This window comes from Eptesicus fuscus, chromosome 4 (genome assembly GCF_027574615.1).
Source record: "Eptesicus fuscus isolate TK198812 chromosome 4, DD_ASM_mEF_20220401, whole genome shotgun sequence".
Taxonomy (NCBI): Eukaryota; Metazoa; Chordata; class Mammalia; order Chiroptera; family Vespertilionidae; genus Eptesicus; species Eptesicus fuscus.
Window position 1 is genome coordinate 3,271,718 of NC_072476.1, and position 16,247 is coordinate 3,287,964.

A 16,247-nucleotide genomic window follows, 5' to 3' on the forward strand; every position below is an offset into this window, starting at 1 on the left:
GGAGCTCAGTGGCCAGTGTGAGGCAGAGTAGCACCTGGGGAACTCCCGTCGCAGGCCTCACTGCTCCCGCCTCGCTAGGGAGCCCGCCAGCCTGCGTGGCTTTCTATCTTTGTGCCTTGAAATGCAAACACCAGGGGAACGAATTGTTTCTTTCTCGGGGCAGCAACAGTGAGATAAGCCATCCAAGGAGCAGAGGGACTGCTCTGAAGTCCTGGGCAGCAGTCAGCTCACCAGGTTTAGCTCCATCCCGCTGGCCTCCATCGGTAATGTATGCAGCCAAACTTTCGGATGAGCATTAGCTGATTTATTAAAATTATATGAAAAAAATGCCAATGAGGGTTACAAAAGATTCCAAATAAAAATGCTTCACATTCATTTTTAAATTTAAAAATACTTCCTGAAATTACATCCTAGACAAGTAGAGAATGATCTAAACAAGAAATGTGGGGACAGCCTAGGGTTTGCTATTATAATTATTACAAAGAAACCATCATTCTCTCAAAACCCGGGACTCCGCCCTGGCTCTCAGCAGGGCTCCTCAACGCCGCACGTGACACACCTGGAGCTTTAACCCGCGCGGTCATCCCTGGGCCGGACCAGACTGCATAGTGTGCGAGGGGGAGGGGCCGGGCTAAAAGTTCCCTAGACAAGTCTCATCACCACCGGGTGTCCAAATCTGGAAGAGGCTCAGAGATCGGGGCGTCGGTGTGAGGTGAAGAAGCCTCCCTAGTCCGTTATGGCTCTCACTGCCCCCAAACTGGGAAGCGCCAGGTTAAAACAAACGTGAGATGGAGCTAGAACTAACCCACCCTCTGACGCCACCATGATCCCACGAGCTTAGTCTTCATTGACCACTGCTTTCCATAATAGTAGCTCTAAGTCTCTAAAAAAGCATTTTAAACTGTTAGCACTACTAGAAGCCACATTCTCTCCTTGTGACCACAGTAGAACCCTAGAGGATATAAACAATTAAAATCTATAGAAAATGGCAGGTTATTTTTAGAACATTCCTATACTTTACGAAAGTCTTCAAGCTAAATACAGTATATAAACCAGTGTGTTCAACATCCCCAACCCATTCCTGCTTGCAAATGCTTACTTTACAGTCTTGCCAATGATCAAAAAGGTTGGCCAAGAGAAACATGTGCGAAGCAAAACAGGAGACCACATTCATGCTCTTCTACACCAATTAAACCACACTGAATAAATACCAATTCGAAAATAGAGCTCCATAACCTAGAGTTGCCTTTAAGGAGCGCATTTAGTGTAGCGGACACTGTCTGAGCTGCTCTGCACAGGCAGTGAGAGCATGCTTTCTGGGTCGGCCGCAGGCCATGCAGAGCTGCCTGTGTCCCGTGGGGGAAGCATGGCTGCGCAGGCTCCACTGCAGCTGCAAGACACACCTCTGGGCGCTGAGCCAAGGCAGTGAGACTGGCTGTTCAACTGAAATAAAAGCACAGCGTTTACCCCAAAATACTCCGCAGGCTTAGCAACAATGCGCCCTTTATGAACTTAGACAGCCTGCACACTAACAGCTACCTTTTGTGTTAGCCACAGGCACTGGTTAGTCAGCAAATTCTGCTCTTTTCAATTCCAAATGACTCCAAGTTCAACCCACCTCACAGACCGTTTTATAGAAACTGCTTGTCATTTGCATACTATCTCAAAATCCCAACCCAGAAACACTAATTATCTTTGCATCCGACAATTGTAACTCCAGAAAGCAGTAACGTCAGCTGCTCAGTAATTTTATCAGAATGAAAGGTGACATCAGATGTCATCTACTTGAAAAACATGTTTATTTGATGTAAATGAGCTTTGCTCACAGCTCTCCTCTGCTCCATTTTCCTAAAGGCTGCCACTGCCGTCCTTCACATGCTGTTCCTGTTTCTCCTGATAGAGGGATGACAATTTTTCACTCAAACCCCCTCCCCCCTCTTCCTTCCCTCCCCACAACATCCCCACATCCATCTCATGCCACCGCGGGCGACCCCATTTTCAAGTCCTAAGTACGGACAGCTGTCTGGAAAAGCGGACGGAGAGGTCTCCGGAGGTGAGGAGGGGCACTTCTGGTTTCCAGAACACACTCGCTCCAGAGGACTTGGCCGAACCAGCAGAACCCGCTCGCTGTCACTCGTTGACGGCGCCATCGGCACCCGGTCCATCAGCTGCGCGCCCAGGGCTCCTCGGCCACAGCGAACGCCTGAGCCGGCCGCTGGCCTTCAGTCCCAGGGCAGGCCCTCCACCACCGTGTCAGGACGAGCGGACGAAGGAGTAAGAGATGGAAGGATGATCACAGGAGTTGAGGGCAGCCTCATGATTACAACTCTTTACCGAAACACACACACTCCTGCTGGTCCAGCACAGCATTCCACTCAGGCTGCTTTTAGGGAGAAAATACAAAAAGGTGGGCGATGGTCTTGCATGACAGGAGCCTGACAGCCTCCGCGCTCGCACACTGGGGAGGGCTTGCGAACAAGGCCCGGGACTGAGGGAACGCGGTAGCCTCAGTGCCTGGGTGTTCACTGGAAAGAAACCCAAGTGAAACGTTCCCTAAGTGGACATAGAGACGAACTTCGTGGTTGGGGGCTATTCTGTGCTCACCAGGAAATGAGTGTTCGGATGAGGCCAGACACCCAGGCCCACCATGCTTGCAGGTGATTTCCAACCCCAAACACACGTATGCTCATTACGCAGGACATCACCGGGGGAAAACAAAACCAACACCAAGTCCCTAAGCTACCAAAGACCTGAACTGAACCAAGTAACCATTTCCCACACTTTACACCTCAAAGAGCACCTGCAAACTTCCGGGCAAGGCAGCCTTCTCGGTGGCTTAGCGTTTGTACCTGGTGATCAGGGATAAACTTTTCATTGCTTAAGCGCAGAAATGTAACAGCTTAGAGATGCCTAGACAATGCCATAATATTTCCTGATTTTTTCCATTTAAATCTGAAACGAGGACTAAATTCATAAGCATACAATTTTATAGATACTGAAATTTTATTTCTAGATCTCATGGAAAATTAAAGGAGTTTGTAGTGTGCTTTTTAAGACACTAAACCAAATGGAAAATCCATTCCTGAAGCACTCAAGAATAAAAATATTTACCACTGTGAAAATTAAACTACTTTCCATTCATGCTTAAATCATTATAGCCCCAAAAGGTGTTCATAAAACCTGTTATGTAGCCAAACTATAATTCTAACACTTTGCAGATACAGATTTCAAATGTGGTTTGCCTGCGAGAGAAAGATGAGAGGCTCCAATTGGACAAACACCGAGTTCCTGATCCTGGCGATCCCACACTTGTGATACAGAAAACCAGTGCCAAACACACCGGCTGTCCACGTGCGGTCGGAGGCGAGAACACCCCGGCAGCCGGGCATCGGCAGTCACTGGGCCGCGGAGAGCAGCGCTGCTCTGGAGCCACAGGACTGGGCGCGGGGCAGACACGCGCGCTCAGGAAATGTCAGGGAGCACTACGGCAACCTCCACAAGCTGAGTCTGACCTCGCAAGGGTCTAAAATTCCAGCTACCCTCAACAAAAATGGCCTCCAGACTTGTGAGTCACCTGCTAATGCTCAAATTAGCAGCAAAATAAAGTTAGGTAACCTACTGGAACATTCCCCAAGAGGTATTCATGGAACAACAACAGGCAGTGCAGAATTCACCGCCGTGTGTGGCCGCCTCACACACAGCAGGACCGAAGGGGGTTACACATGGGTCCGAGTGCCAGGAGTTCTGGGAGAACTTGAGGAACCTGTGAGTTTTGGGAAGTTAGTATTTAAGAGCATATAAACATAGCATGCTGTATTTCATGGCAAAGTGACAAATGCTATTCAAATAGAATGAGAACCAAGACTCTCTTGACATTTAGGAAAAGGAGGAAAAAACTAAAACTTGCCAGGATACCTCCAGAAAGCTTGGAAAACCAGGTATCTTGCTTATCTGCGAGATGTCTGTGAGGTTCTCTAACCAGGAAATGCAATTGGCATGGACAGGGCCAGACGGAACATGTGCGGACCCCGCCGAGTTCTGGTGAGAGATTCAATCTTAAGCACGAAGAAGTGAGTGAATTACTGAAGAGCAGTCACTGAGCCCGACAGGCAGGATCAGAACGTGTATCAATACCTGGTTACACGTCGCTTCACTACCACTGACTTCCGGCCTGAGCAACTTCTTTCCTCTTCATAACTGACCAGACTGTGGAGACGTGGGCATGGAGCTTCCAACGTCTAACAGGAAAGGCAACACCGAGGAGGACCATGGGAGAGATTCACGTGTGCGGTGAGAATCCCTTTTCTTTTCCCAGGAATCTTTAAGAGATTCCTCTACTGCTCGACTACTTTTCAAACTCCCAATGGCCTCCACTAGCAAATTGGGAAGGGAAAAAACTTAACTACGAGTGACTGGCTTTCTGAACACACCATTTGCCACATCTTGGGACCCACACCTTTGCCGATGTGACAATGAAAGACCGCTTCTACCTCTCAGTGCCCGTGTGTGGCAGGAGGAGGAATGACAGTCACTGACAGGCCACCTTCCTCTCCAGTCCTTTCACGGATACACATCCTTCCTCGCCTGGCTGAGTGTAATACCTGAGAAACATTAGTGTTAAAATATTGCCCTTTACAAAGACTGGTAGATGGGGCCAAAGTGCAGGAAGCAACCGTTTTCTCTCGGTTTGTCTCATTGTTAGTGTCACAGTTTTTAGAACTCCTGGTGCCACATGGCAGTCCCCTTGGGGACAAGTCCTGCTCAGCTGAACCCCAGGTCAAATAATTCATCCTTCTACAGAGCACAGTAATGACAGCTTGACTGGTCCCAGGTTCCAAACCCTAGTGTCCGAGTCATTAGCGTTCTCTAAAAGAAGTATGTACAACTGCTGAAGGGACTGGCCAGGGTATCCTCTGTAATTTTTCCAGTTAGCTCAGTATTGATGCTTTGCCTATGGCTGTTATTTGGTTCAATGGCAGAATAAGGCGACGCTTTTAACAATTTGCAATTGAATTCCACGCTCGCGCGCACACGCACACACACACACACATGCATGCACGCAAGCACACACATCAGGCACATGACCCAAAAAATACAAAACAAAAGCATAGAGGGCTTTGGTGGGGGGAGGGAGGTTCTAAATAAATAAACGCGTCACAGGTCGCTGGAGCGCAGCGGCGTCACTGAGGCTTCGGAGGCGGCCGTGCAGAGGCTGGCATGCTCGAAGGTAACCTTTGGGAGGACTTCTCGGAGGACTGCCTGCCCCCAGGAGAGGAGAGTGCTCCGGAGTCTAGAGGGGAAGACTTGGACTTGCGACTGGACAGCAGGGAATGTCTAGCAGAAGCAGGGTCCTTGGAGACAAGCTGCTCTTTCCCCGCGGAACTGGCATTTGGCTGCTGGGAGCCTGGAGGCCGGTGCCCTCTCTCTGCCTTGTCCTCCCCGGCGTTCTTACAGGCCGACTTGACAGCGCTCCCACCGGCCTTCTTAGCGAGCAGGGTCGTCTTGCCCAGGTCAGCGGAGCGCCGGGTCTCCTTCTGCCTCAAGGCTGACCTGAAGAAGGACAGCCCCTTTTCATCCGACCTGCTGTCCCTCTTCAGACCGGCCTTCACACTCGCACTGGGGGAGCGCAGGCTGGCCATGGAGGAGCTCCTGACCTGCTTCCCATCCGCCCGGCCCTCCCCCGCCCTGGCCTGGCTCACCCGAGGGGAGCTGGGCTTGGAGCTGGAGGGGACACTGGCTCGGTCAGAAACCAGGCTTTGTCTGGAGCCCTCTCTACTTAAGCTCCGATCTGAAGTCCTGCCCTTCCCCGGGGGGAAGGGGCCCCTCGTGGCAGGGCCCGAGGCTTTTTTGGCAGGGGTGGAGGAAGCGGTGCAAGTGAGGGAAGAAGCCGACTTCGGCTTCTGGGGCGAAGGAGAGGCCACCGAGTCCTGGGCTCTGGGGGAGGACTCCTTCCTGGGAGGGGCGGGGGCCCTGGAAGACTCCGCTTTGCTTCGGGAGCGGGAGGGCTTCACAGAAACTTTGGCAGGAACCGGAGAGGAAGGGGAGGTGCTGGACTGAGATGACCCCCGGCTTGCCAAGACGGACCTCCCCTTCCGCAAGCTTCTGTCTGGCTCAGACGCACCTTTGGAGCTGGGGGAACTCTTGGTTGTGCTCTCTGGTTTCTTTGTGAGGGAGCCTGGGTGGCTTGGGGGTTTCACCTCTTTGACGGGAGAGCTGTCTACAGAATCGCTCTGATCCACGTAAGCTATCTGGTTATTGTTATCGAATGGATCAGAGACGGAGGGCAAGCGAGCCCCCTGTGCTGAGTGTTTGCTCTGTGTGTCTGCCACACTGGAGTTCAATCTGTGGGCCTCTGGCTCGTCTCTGCACACGCCTTCCATGACAGCCAGAGGGGCCCGGCCTGCAGCCTTGTGCTCCCGCCGACTGGGAACGCCACCCAGGTCCTGGGAACTGCTAGAAAGGCTCCTCAAGCTACCAAAGCAAGAGACGGAGGCCTTGTCATCCACTGCCTCCCCGATCTTCTCCAAGGTGGAGGCAGAGGCGTGAACCGGAGAGTCCCCTGAGAACCGGGAAGGAGAGCTGGAGCGCATCTGCAGCTTGGCAGACAGGGACCAAGAAGGTCTGATGCAGTTTTCATGGACGGCCAAGGGGCTGGTGACAGAAGACCTGGATGACAAGCTCTGGCGCTGGACACTCCTCACGAACGGTCGAGTCGAGAAACCTCCTGTGTGCACAGAGAGAACATCGTTAAGCTAAACAGCAACGAGGCCGGGAGCACCTACCGGGAAAGCAAGGCGAGCATCTGGGACGACAGATGCTCAGAGCAGCACGTCTGGGCTCAAGGAGTAGTCATGGGACGTCCACTTTCCTGAGGCCAGTTCCCTCCCTTACCTACCCAACAGGTGCATTCTATTTCAGGGACCGGCAAACTGTCTCTGCCTGCCTGCTCTCCACCAGGGATTGGCACGGTTTTCCTGTACAGGCCCAGCCAGTAACCACTTTAGGCTTTGTGGGCCCCCATCTCATGAATGTAGCCATGGGTGACACATCAACAAATGGGCATGGCTGTGTTCCAATGAAACCTTATCCTATCTAATCCTTCTAATAAAGAGGGAATATGCTAATTGACCCCCACACCATTGCAAAGATGGTGACGCCCACAGCCAATAAGGAGGGAATATGCTAATTGACTGTCACACCCTCAAAGATGGCGGCGCCCACAGCCACAAGATGGCAGTGCCCAGTCCCCTCAGCCCCATCAGAGCACCTGCCTCCGGAGTCCCCCGGTCCCCTCAGCCCCCAAGCCGCCCACGGCCGGCCCGAGGTGCAGGTAACCAGGGCCGGCCAAGGCTTGCGCTGCCAGCAGTGGCAGCAGCAGAGGTGTGATGGGGCGTTGCCTTCCCCTGATCGCCGGGTCACCTCCCGCCCCTGAGAGCTCCTGTACTGTGAGAGGGGGCAGGCAGGGCTGAGGGACCCCCACTCCAGTGCATGAATTTTCATGCACCAGGCCTCTAGTGAGAATAAAATCAAAAAAGTCCTGTGCCCAGCAAGGTACTTGGCACTCCACAGATGCTCAATAAATGTGAATGGCTGAGTCAGCTTAACTCACTAAGGCTATCTGGGGCTCACAGAAGGCAGTCTTTGCCCAAGACGGCACAGAGTTAGAGGCAGAGCGAACACCGGAGCCGCAGCTCCAGCCCACACGCACTGCCACATGCAGGTGCCTGTACTTGTTAACTATGAAAGCAGATCCACACAAAGAACTAAAGAGACAATATACTCCTATCCTGAGTGACTTAGAACCTATTTAAAAATACTCATAACTAGAATAATATAAATCCAAAGAGCCCAGCCAGCGTGGCTCAGTGGTTGAGCATCGACCTATGAACCAGGAGGTCACAGTTCAATTCCCAGTCAGGGCACATGCCTGGGTTACAGGCTTGATCCCCAGTGTGGGGCATACAGGAGGCAGCCGATCAGTGGTACTTTCTCATTGATGTTCTATCTCTCCCTCTCCCTTCCTCTCTGAAACCAATAAATATATTTAAAAGTTAAAAAAAAATTCCAGCCCTTGAAGAAAAAAATGGCGGCTGAATAGGCAGACGTGTCCTGTGCCTTGTCCCAGAGCAGACAGAAGAAGCAAAATCGAATAACATCCACCCAGAATTGGCAAACTGGACACAGCTGGTGAGACAATTCACAACTGGGAAGGGCAGAAGACGCCTGGAGAAAGGTAGGATCGAGGATCTGGGCTGGAGAGAGATGTGTGACCACCAGGCCAAGAGGGTCAGAAGAAAGCTGCAGGCCACCAAGTCTGCCTCCCTTGGGGACAGGCATAACATCCAACTGTGGGAGGGAAGTCCACAGGCTGCTGGCGGCTGGAGATTCTAGATCTAAGCCCACAGCTGCGAGAGGCTGCACCCAGAAAGGCGGCCTGAAGAGCTGCCTGAGCCACGGGGTGCCAGCGGGGAGAGGAACTCGTAGCCACGTGGTTGTTGTGCCTCTATTTTGTCTCCTTTTATTTGCTAAACCCAGTTCATAGGACCTTTTAATTGCACTCACCGAGGCTGCTGTGCAGGTATAGGTGCGGATTTGTGGGGTCTGGTGAGAGGCTGTGGAGGAGAGTGGGTCAGGGGGAGATGATGGGAATCCAGCACTGAGACTTTCCTGACCCTCCAAACCTAAGCAGCCATTTTCTCCTGAAGAGCCAGCCCTCCCAGCAGCCTCAAGACAGCCGTTCAGTCACACCCAACCTACACCTTGAGCTGTACAGAGGACACAAAGACTACGAATAGCCCCAAAGAGCCCTCGGGGACTGGGTTGAAGAGGGACCATTGAGTCCTGGAAAGCGATAAAGCACCACCCCCACCTAAAGCCCTGTCAGAAGCAGATGCTTGAGATTAAGATTGACAGCAGGCAGAGTGGCAAAGCGGACAGATTGGTCCCGCCTGCTCACAGCCAAGGCTGTGGAGATAGACACAAACAGAGGAGCCATGGATCACTTGGAACTCAACACGGTGCTGACTACCTAACAGGAAACTGAGACGTGGCAGACAGAAGAGTGGGGTCTTAAACCAGCCCCCGTGGGGCATTAAAAGCGAATGACACTTCACTTATTAATCTTTTAAATTTTTTTCTTTATTTTTTTAATCTTTTATATTTTTGTGTGTGTTATTTTTTCATTCTATTTTTATTTTATTTTTTATTTTTTTCCACCCTTTTCTTCCTCATTTCTCCTTTTCATCCTTTTTTCTTTACTCCTGTCCCCGCTTTAGTTTTTCTCTTTCCTTTCCTTTTACCCCTTGTTAAAAATTGATCTCTATCTGCTTTATTGATGTGTTATTATTATTGCAGTCTCTGTTGGCTTACTCGTATATCTTTCTCTCCCCTGCTCCAAGTCCATGTACCCTTCTCTTTCCTCTTTCTTCGATAGTCAATTCTTTTTATGCTTTTGTTGTTCCTCTCCTCTCCTGCTCTCTTCTTCTAATTGTTTAATTAGATTCACTCACTAAACTCAAGCCTATCAGCTCTCTCCTCTACTCTCCTTTTCCAAAAATAAGTGAATAAATGAATAATTAAAAATTTCTGTTTTATCTTTTAATTTTTTTTATTATATTTCTTTTCTTCTTATCCACTCGTTCTCTTTCTAATGCCTCTATACTGAACCATGGTCCTTACCATATTCATTCAATTCCTTAACCTTACTTTCTGTACATAAGCTCTGCCTCTACAGATTCTGTCCCCCCACTTTCTGGGTGTTCACTGTTTGCATTTTTTGGTTTGTTTGTTTTGTGGTGTTATCTCCCCATATACTTTTTTTTTTCTTTTCTCTCTTACCTTTTTTTCTTTCCTCATTTTTTCTCTTTTTCTCTCTCCTAATTTTCTTTTCTCTGGTGGTCACTTTTATTGGGGTTATCGGTGTCATGAGTACATGTTTTTTTCCCTTTGTGTTATGTCTTGTCTAGTTGTATTTTGTGCTGTTTGGTGAACATGGTAGAGAGTGAGCCACATAACCAGACACGCTAAGAGGAGACTCCATCCACGAATGGGACAATAATACTCAAGACCAAACAACACCAAGAGAACCCAAATATCCCAAGTAGGGGGCATCCCTAGAATACCAGCCCAGAAGACCTGAGAGATTGCACTACTGGGTCCCACAAAACATCTTTTTTTTTTTCCAATTTTTTTATTAAGGAATTATATGTGTACATATCTTACCATTGCCACCCCCCACCCCACTCCCATATATGCCCTCACCCCCCAGAGTTTTGCATCCATTGGTTATGTTTATATGCAACCACAAAACATCTTATCTAATAAAAGACTAATATGCAAATTGACCATCACTCCAACACATGATGGCTGCCCCCATGTCATCAAAGATGGCTGCCCCCATGTGGACACAAGATGGCCACCACAAGATGGCCAGCAGGGGAGGGCTGTTGGGAGGGACAAGGTCTGCAAGGGAGGGCAGTTGTGGGTGATCAGGCCTGCAAGGGAGGGCAGTTAGGGGTGACCAGGCTGGCAGAGGAGGGAAGTTGGGGTGACCGGGTCTGTAGGGAAGGGCAGTTGAGGGGGACCCAGGCCTGCAGGGGACGGCAGTTAGGGGTGACCAGACCTGCAGGGGAGGGCAGTTAGGGGTAACCAGGCTTACAGGGGAGGGCAGTTAGGGGCAATCAGGCTGGCAAGGGAGCAGCCAGGCATCAATCAGGCTGTCAGGGGAGTGGTTAACGGGTGATCAGGCTGGCAGGCATAAGTGGTTAGGGGCAATCAGGAAGGCAAGCAGGCAAGCAGGCAAGAAGGCAAGATTGTGCTACAAATTTTTCAAAATCAACCCAAGCAGTCCTGGATTTTGAGAGGGATGTCCGACTGCCCGTTTAGGCCCGATACTACCTGGATCGGGCCTAAACGGGCAGTCGGACATCCCTTGAGGGGTCCCAGATTGGAGAGGGTGCAGGCTGGGCTAAGGGACACACACCCCCATGCACGAATTTTGTGCACCAGGCCTCTAGTCTACTATATAAGACAAACTCAAAAAATCTGTGTGGCATATTAGTTTGATCTAATACATAGAAACAATCACAAAGGAACAACAAAAATGGGGAGACAAAGAAATAACCCCCATACGAAAGAAAAGGAGGACTCACCAGAAAAGGAAATAAATGAAATGGAGACAAGCAAGTTGTCAGAGAAAGAATTCAGAGCAATGGATATAAGGATGCTGAAAAGGATTGAAGGCAAATTCAACAACATGTGTAAGAATCAAGAAGAAATGAAGAAGAATCAATAAGACATAGCTGCAATAAAGAGTACAATGGAAAGTTTCAATAGTAGACTAAAAGAATCTGAGGACCGCATCAGCGAGTTAGAAGACAAGGTGGAAAAAACACCCAAGCAGAGCAACAATTGGAAAGAAAACTTAAAATGCAGGAAAGCCTAAGGGAGCTTTAGGGCAACACAAAACAAAACAACATCTGCATAATAGGGGTGCCAGAAGGAGAGGAAGCAGAGCAAGGAATAGAAAACCTGTTTGAGCAGAAACTGGTTTGGCTCAGTGGATAGAGCGTCAGCCTGCGGACTGAAGGGTCCCAGGTTTGATTCCGGTCAAGGGCACGTACCTTGGTTGCTGGCACATCCCCAGTAGGAGGTATGCAGGAGGCAGCTGATCGATGTTTCTCTCTCATCGATGTTTCTAACTCTCCATCCCTCTCTCTCCCTTCCTCTCTGTAAAAAATCAATAAAATATATTTGAGGAAAAAATAAAGAAAACCTGTTTGAAGAAATAATGACAGAAAATTTCCCTGATGTTAAGAAAAAAAAAATCACACAAGTCCAAGAAGCGCACAGAGTCCCAAATAAGATGAACCCCAAAAGACCAACACCAAGACACATCATAATTAAATTGGCAAACATCAATGACAAAGTAAGAATCTTAAAGGCTGCCAGAGAGAGACAGAAAGTTATCTACATGGGATCTCCCATTAGACTATCAACTGATTTCTCAACAGAAACACATCAGGCCAGAAGGGAATGGAATGAAATATACAAGGTCATGCAAAGCAAGGGACTGAATCCAAGAATACTATATCCAGCAAGGCTATCATTCAAAATTGAAGGTGAAATCAGGAGCTTCACAGCCAAAAATAAAGGCTAAGGGAGTTTATTACCATCAAGTCAGCAATGCAAGAAATGCTAAACAAACTGCTGTAAAAAGAAGAAATAGAAAGGGAAGAAGGAACACAGGCATAAAGAATAAAAATGGCAACAAACAAGTACCTATCAATAATTACCTTAAACGTAAATGGATTAAATACTCCAATTAAATGCTCCAATTAAATGCTTCAGCTACCCTGTGTCAAAAGACACAGGGTAGCTGAAGGTGGGCCACTTTATAATACTAAAGGGAGCAATTCAACAAGAGGATATAACTCTGGTAAACATATATGCACTTAATACAGGAGCACCCAAATACATTTTAAATAATTCTGGAAGATATCAAGGGAGAGATTGACAGCAATACAATCATAGTAGGGGACTTTAATACCCCACTAACGCCACTGGGTAAATCCTCTAAATAAAAAATCAGCAAAGAAACAGCAATCCTAAATAACTCACTAGATAGGATGGAATTAATTGACATCTTCAGAACATTTCACCCCAAAGCTACAGAATATACATTCTTCTCAGGTGCACATGGGACATTTTCAAAGATAGACCACATATTGGGACACAGGCAAAGTCTCTTCAAATTCAAGAAGATAGAAATCATACCAAGCATCTTCTCAGATCACAATGGCATAAAATTAGAAATCAACTACAATAAAAACAATGTAAAAAATGAAACACCTGGAGGCAAAATAGCATGCTATTAAACAATGACTGGGTTACCAAAGATATCAAAGAAGAAATAAAAAGCATCCTGGAAACAAATGACAATGAAAACACAATCATCCAAAAATCTGTGGGACACAGTGAAAGCAGTCCTGAGAGGGAACTACAGGCCTACCTCAAAAAAAAAAAAAAAAAGAAAGAAAAATGGTAATAAATTATCTAACAAAGAATTAGAAAGAGAGCAAGAAAAACCCAGAGTAAACAGAAGGAAGGAAATAATAAAGAGTGAAAATAATAAAAAAGTGAAAATAAATGACATAGACACCGCCTCCCGCAAAAAAAAAATACAGAAAGCAATAAAGAGCTGGTTCTTTGAAAGGAATAAACAAGATTGATGAACCTCTAGCCAGGCTCACCAAGAAACAAAGAGGACCCAATAAGCAAAATCAGAAATGAAAGAGATGACGTTAACAACCGACCCCATACACAGAAGGCAGAGAGACATATGAAAACATGCTCAAAGTCACTCATCATCCAAGAGATGAAAATCAAAACGACAATACGGTACCATCTCACACCTGTCAGAATGGCTATCATCAACAAATCAACAAACGACAAGTGCTGGTGAGGATGCCGAGAAAAAGGAACCCTCGTGCACTGCTGGTGGGAATGCAGACTGGTGCAGCCACTGTGGAGAACAGTATGAAGTTTCCTCAAAAAATTAAAAGTGGAATTCTCAGTTGACCCAGTGATCCCACTTCTAGGAATATATCCCAAGAAATCAAAAACACTGATCAGAAGGGATATAAGCACCCCTATGTTCACAGCAGCACAGTTTACAATAGCTAGGATTTGGAAACAGCCTAAATGCCCATCAGCAGATGACTGGATTAAAAAACTGTGGTACATCTACACAATGGAATACTACGCTGCTGTAAAAAAAGAAGGAACTCTTACCATTTACACTGCATGGATGGATCTGGAGAGCATTATGCTAGGCAAAATAAGCCAGTCGAGAAAGATAAATATCACATGATCTCACTCATTTATGGAATGAACAACATAAACCAATAAACAAAATTAGATCCAGAGACATAGAAGCATTGACCAGACCGTCCAACCTCAGAGGGAAGATGGGGGTTGCGGCGGGGAGGGGAGGGTAATAGATCAACCAAAGGATTTGTATGCATGCATGTAAGCATAACGCGTGGACATAGACAGTAAAGGGGTGAGGGCATGTGCTGGGGGGTGGGAATGGCTGGGGAGAGGTCAAGGGGGGGGAGGAGACATATGTAATACTCTAAACAATAAAGAATTAAAAAAAAACTTCCAAAGAAAATATTGTAAATCACCTCCCATACACACATGCTAAGGGCAGCGGGGAATATGTCAGAGTCTGCCGGGAGGAGAGCCTCGGGCCAGGCCGTCCTGTGGCACCACCAGCACCCCTGGGAGATGATGACACTGAAGAGGGCACCGACTCTCCAACCTCTGGTTCAAAGCAGGTCGGCAAACCACTGTTAGGCCCACTCACTGTTAAAATGACAATGAAGTCTAGCTTGGAAGGCTGTGCGGAAATAATCTCTACCGTAGTAAGTGCAGCTTCAGGAGCTAGAAAGGAGCTTAGCAGCCATAGCCCAGTCCTCTTACTATAGAAGCACAGAAGCAACCAGTCCGCGCTGGCGGAGCTGACGCTAGGGGCACATCCCCAGGCTGGCACATCCCCCAGCCCCTGCCTTGAGGGGGGCCTCCATCCGAGTTCTCAGAAGACCCATCACCGCGAGCAGCAGTTACAGCTGTCACAATGCCGGCCGCAGAGTGAGGCTGGCTGGAAGGAAGGTGAGTCAGCGTCTCATCCAGAAGCTGAGCTCAGTCTCCCTTCCCAGCTCTCGCAGTGCTGGCTGCCGTGCTCCCACCCACCTGGCCGCTGACGGAACTAAGGGCCGTGCGTGCTGCCACCACTCAGCGGGTAAGTGCAGGTAAAATGAGTTCCATTTTTATCAGATTTCCAAAGTTTTTATGTTGTGCTTATCTTCAGAATTCCCCAAAACTACTTCTGTGGAGAGGCACCAGTTTCTGGACTGAACGCTTCTGAAAAAGGACGCGCCAGAGTCCTCTCAGGGAAACCGCGTGGCGGGGAGGCGAGACGCCGGGCGGGCGGGTGGGCGCTCCCTGCCAGGCCCGGCACAGGCGCGCTGCACTGAGTCCCCTCACCACTGCCTGGAAGATTTAAAAAGCACTCTGAAAAAACTGTATTCATTACTGTACAGAGCCAAGGCCCCAGCCTCCACGCCAGACCTTCCAAGTCGAAAATGATGAAAGAGAAGAAAGAAGTCCTAGGTCAGAGGAGACGGCACGCCCCGTGCACAGCAGAAATCACTGCCGACTGGACGCTGTGCAGCGCCACCCACAACCTTCCCGGACTTCGTTCCTAAACAGGAGGGACCCGGTGCTGTCCCCGGGTTGCCTCTTGGAAGTCTGTCAGCAAAACACAAAACACACACTCACCATCATCTTCACTCCTCTCCCCCGTCATCTCCACGGACTCAGACAGCGAGGCCAGGGAGGTTCGTCGGGAGGAAGCTGCCGAGGTGGCGCTGGCGGGCTTGCTCCCCGGGAGCCGGCTCACCCAGTGCTCGCAGAGGGAGGAGCTCGTGGAGCCTGCAGAGAAGGGAGGGCACCGAGGTCAGGCCAGGACCCGGGCCCGCACAGCACGCCCGCGACCTGAGCACGGCAGGTCAGCACGAGCTGCCAGACCCCGGTGCGCCTGCTCCAGCAGCCCCTGCCAAGACGAAAGGCGCACGGCTGCAGAGATAGCATGAGCACAGGATGGACACTTCACAACGCACGTCCAAGCCGCAAGGGCTGGCAATAGAACAGGCATAGACAATCGCTCACGTTCCCTCCTGCACACACTTAGGAGCACTACACACGGTGCCTGCCTCACTGACACAGGAAGGACAGAGAGCAGCCGTGCTGTTATTTCCTCCGCCTCGCTGTTGGTTGACTTTTAAAGTCATTCTCGCAATATTGATATACAAACACAACACGGCTCTGTCGATCTGTCCTGTGTCTCAGGACGCCCTTAAATACACATGAGAGCAACAGCAACTGCTCTTAAGTTGAGAACAGGAAGCAGCATGACGGTCTCAAGTAGCCCTCATGGGGGTGTCCTTTCTGAGCACACCCCAGGCGCCAGGAAGCACCGAGGACAGGCCTCAGAGCACTGGGAGCCCCCCTCGGTAACGAGTGAGTGGCAGACAGATGGGTGCACTGGGGGCGGTCTGACTCCAGCAGGGGCCACTGCTCCAGAGGGGCCTCCTTTCAGCAGCTTCTAACTTAGCCCTGACAACCTTCAGGGGGAGCAGGGGTCAACAATCCCTAACCTGACCACATTCCCACATCCCAGTCCG

At 49.3% G+C, this 16,247-nt stretch overlaps 1 protein-coding gene across 1 annotated transcript in view; it reads right to left on the bottom strand.

The window, feature by feature from the left end:
• Nucleotides 1-289: 289 nt before the first annotated feature.
• Nucleotides 290-16,247, bottom strand: part of USP31 (ubiquitin specific peptidase 31) — an 88,032-nt gene continuing 72,074 nt past the window's right edge. Inside the window, exons 15-16 of the mRNA XM_028127385.2 lie at nucleotides 15,343-15,495; nucleotides 290-6,724 (exon numbers count right to left, since the gene is read on the bottom strand). Coding sequence (XP_027983186.2) covers nucleotides 5,181-6,724; nucleotides 15,343-15,495 — 1,697 coding nt within the window. The 3' untranslated portion in view covers nucleotides 290-5,180. The remainder of the gene's footprint in view (nucleotides 6,725-15,342; nucleotides 15,496-16,247) is intronic.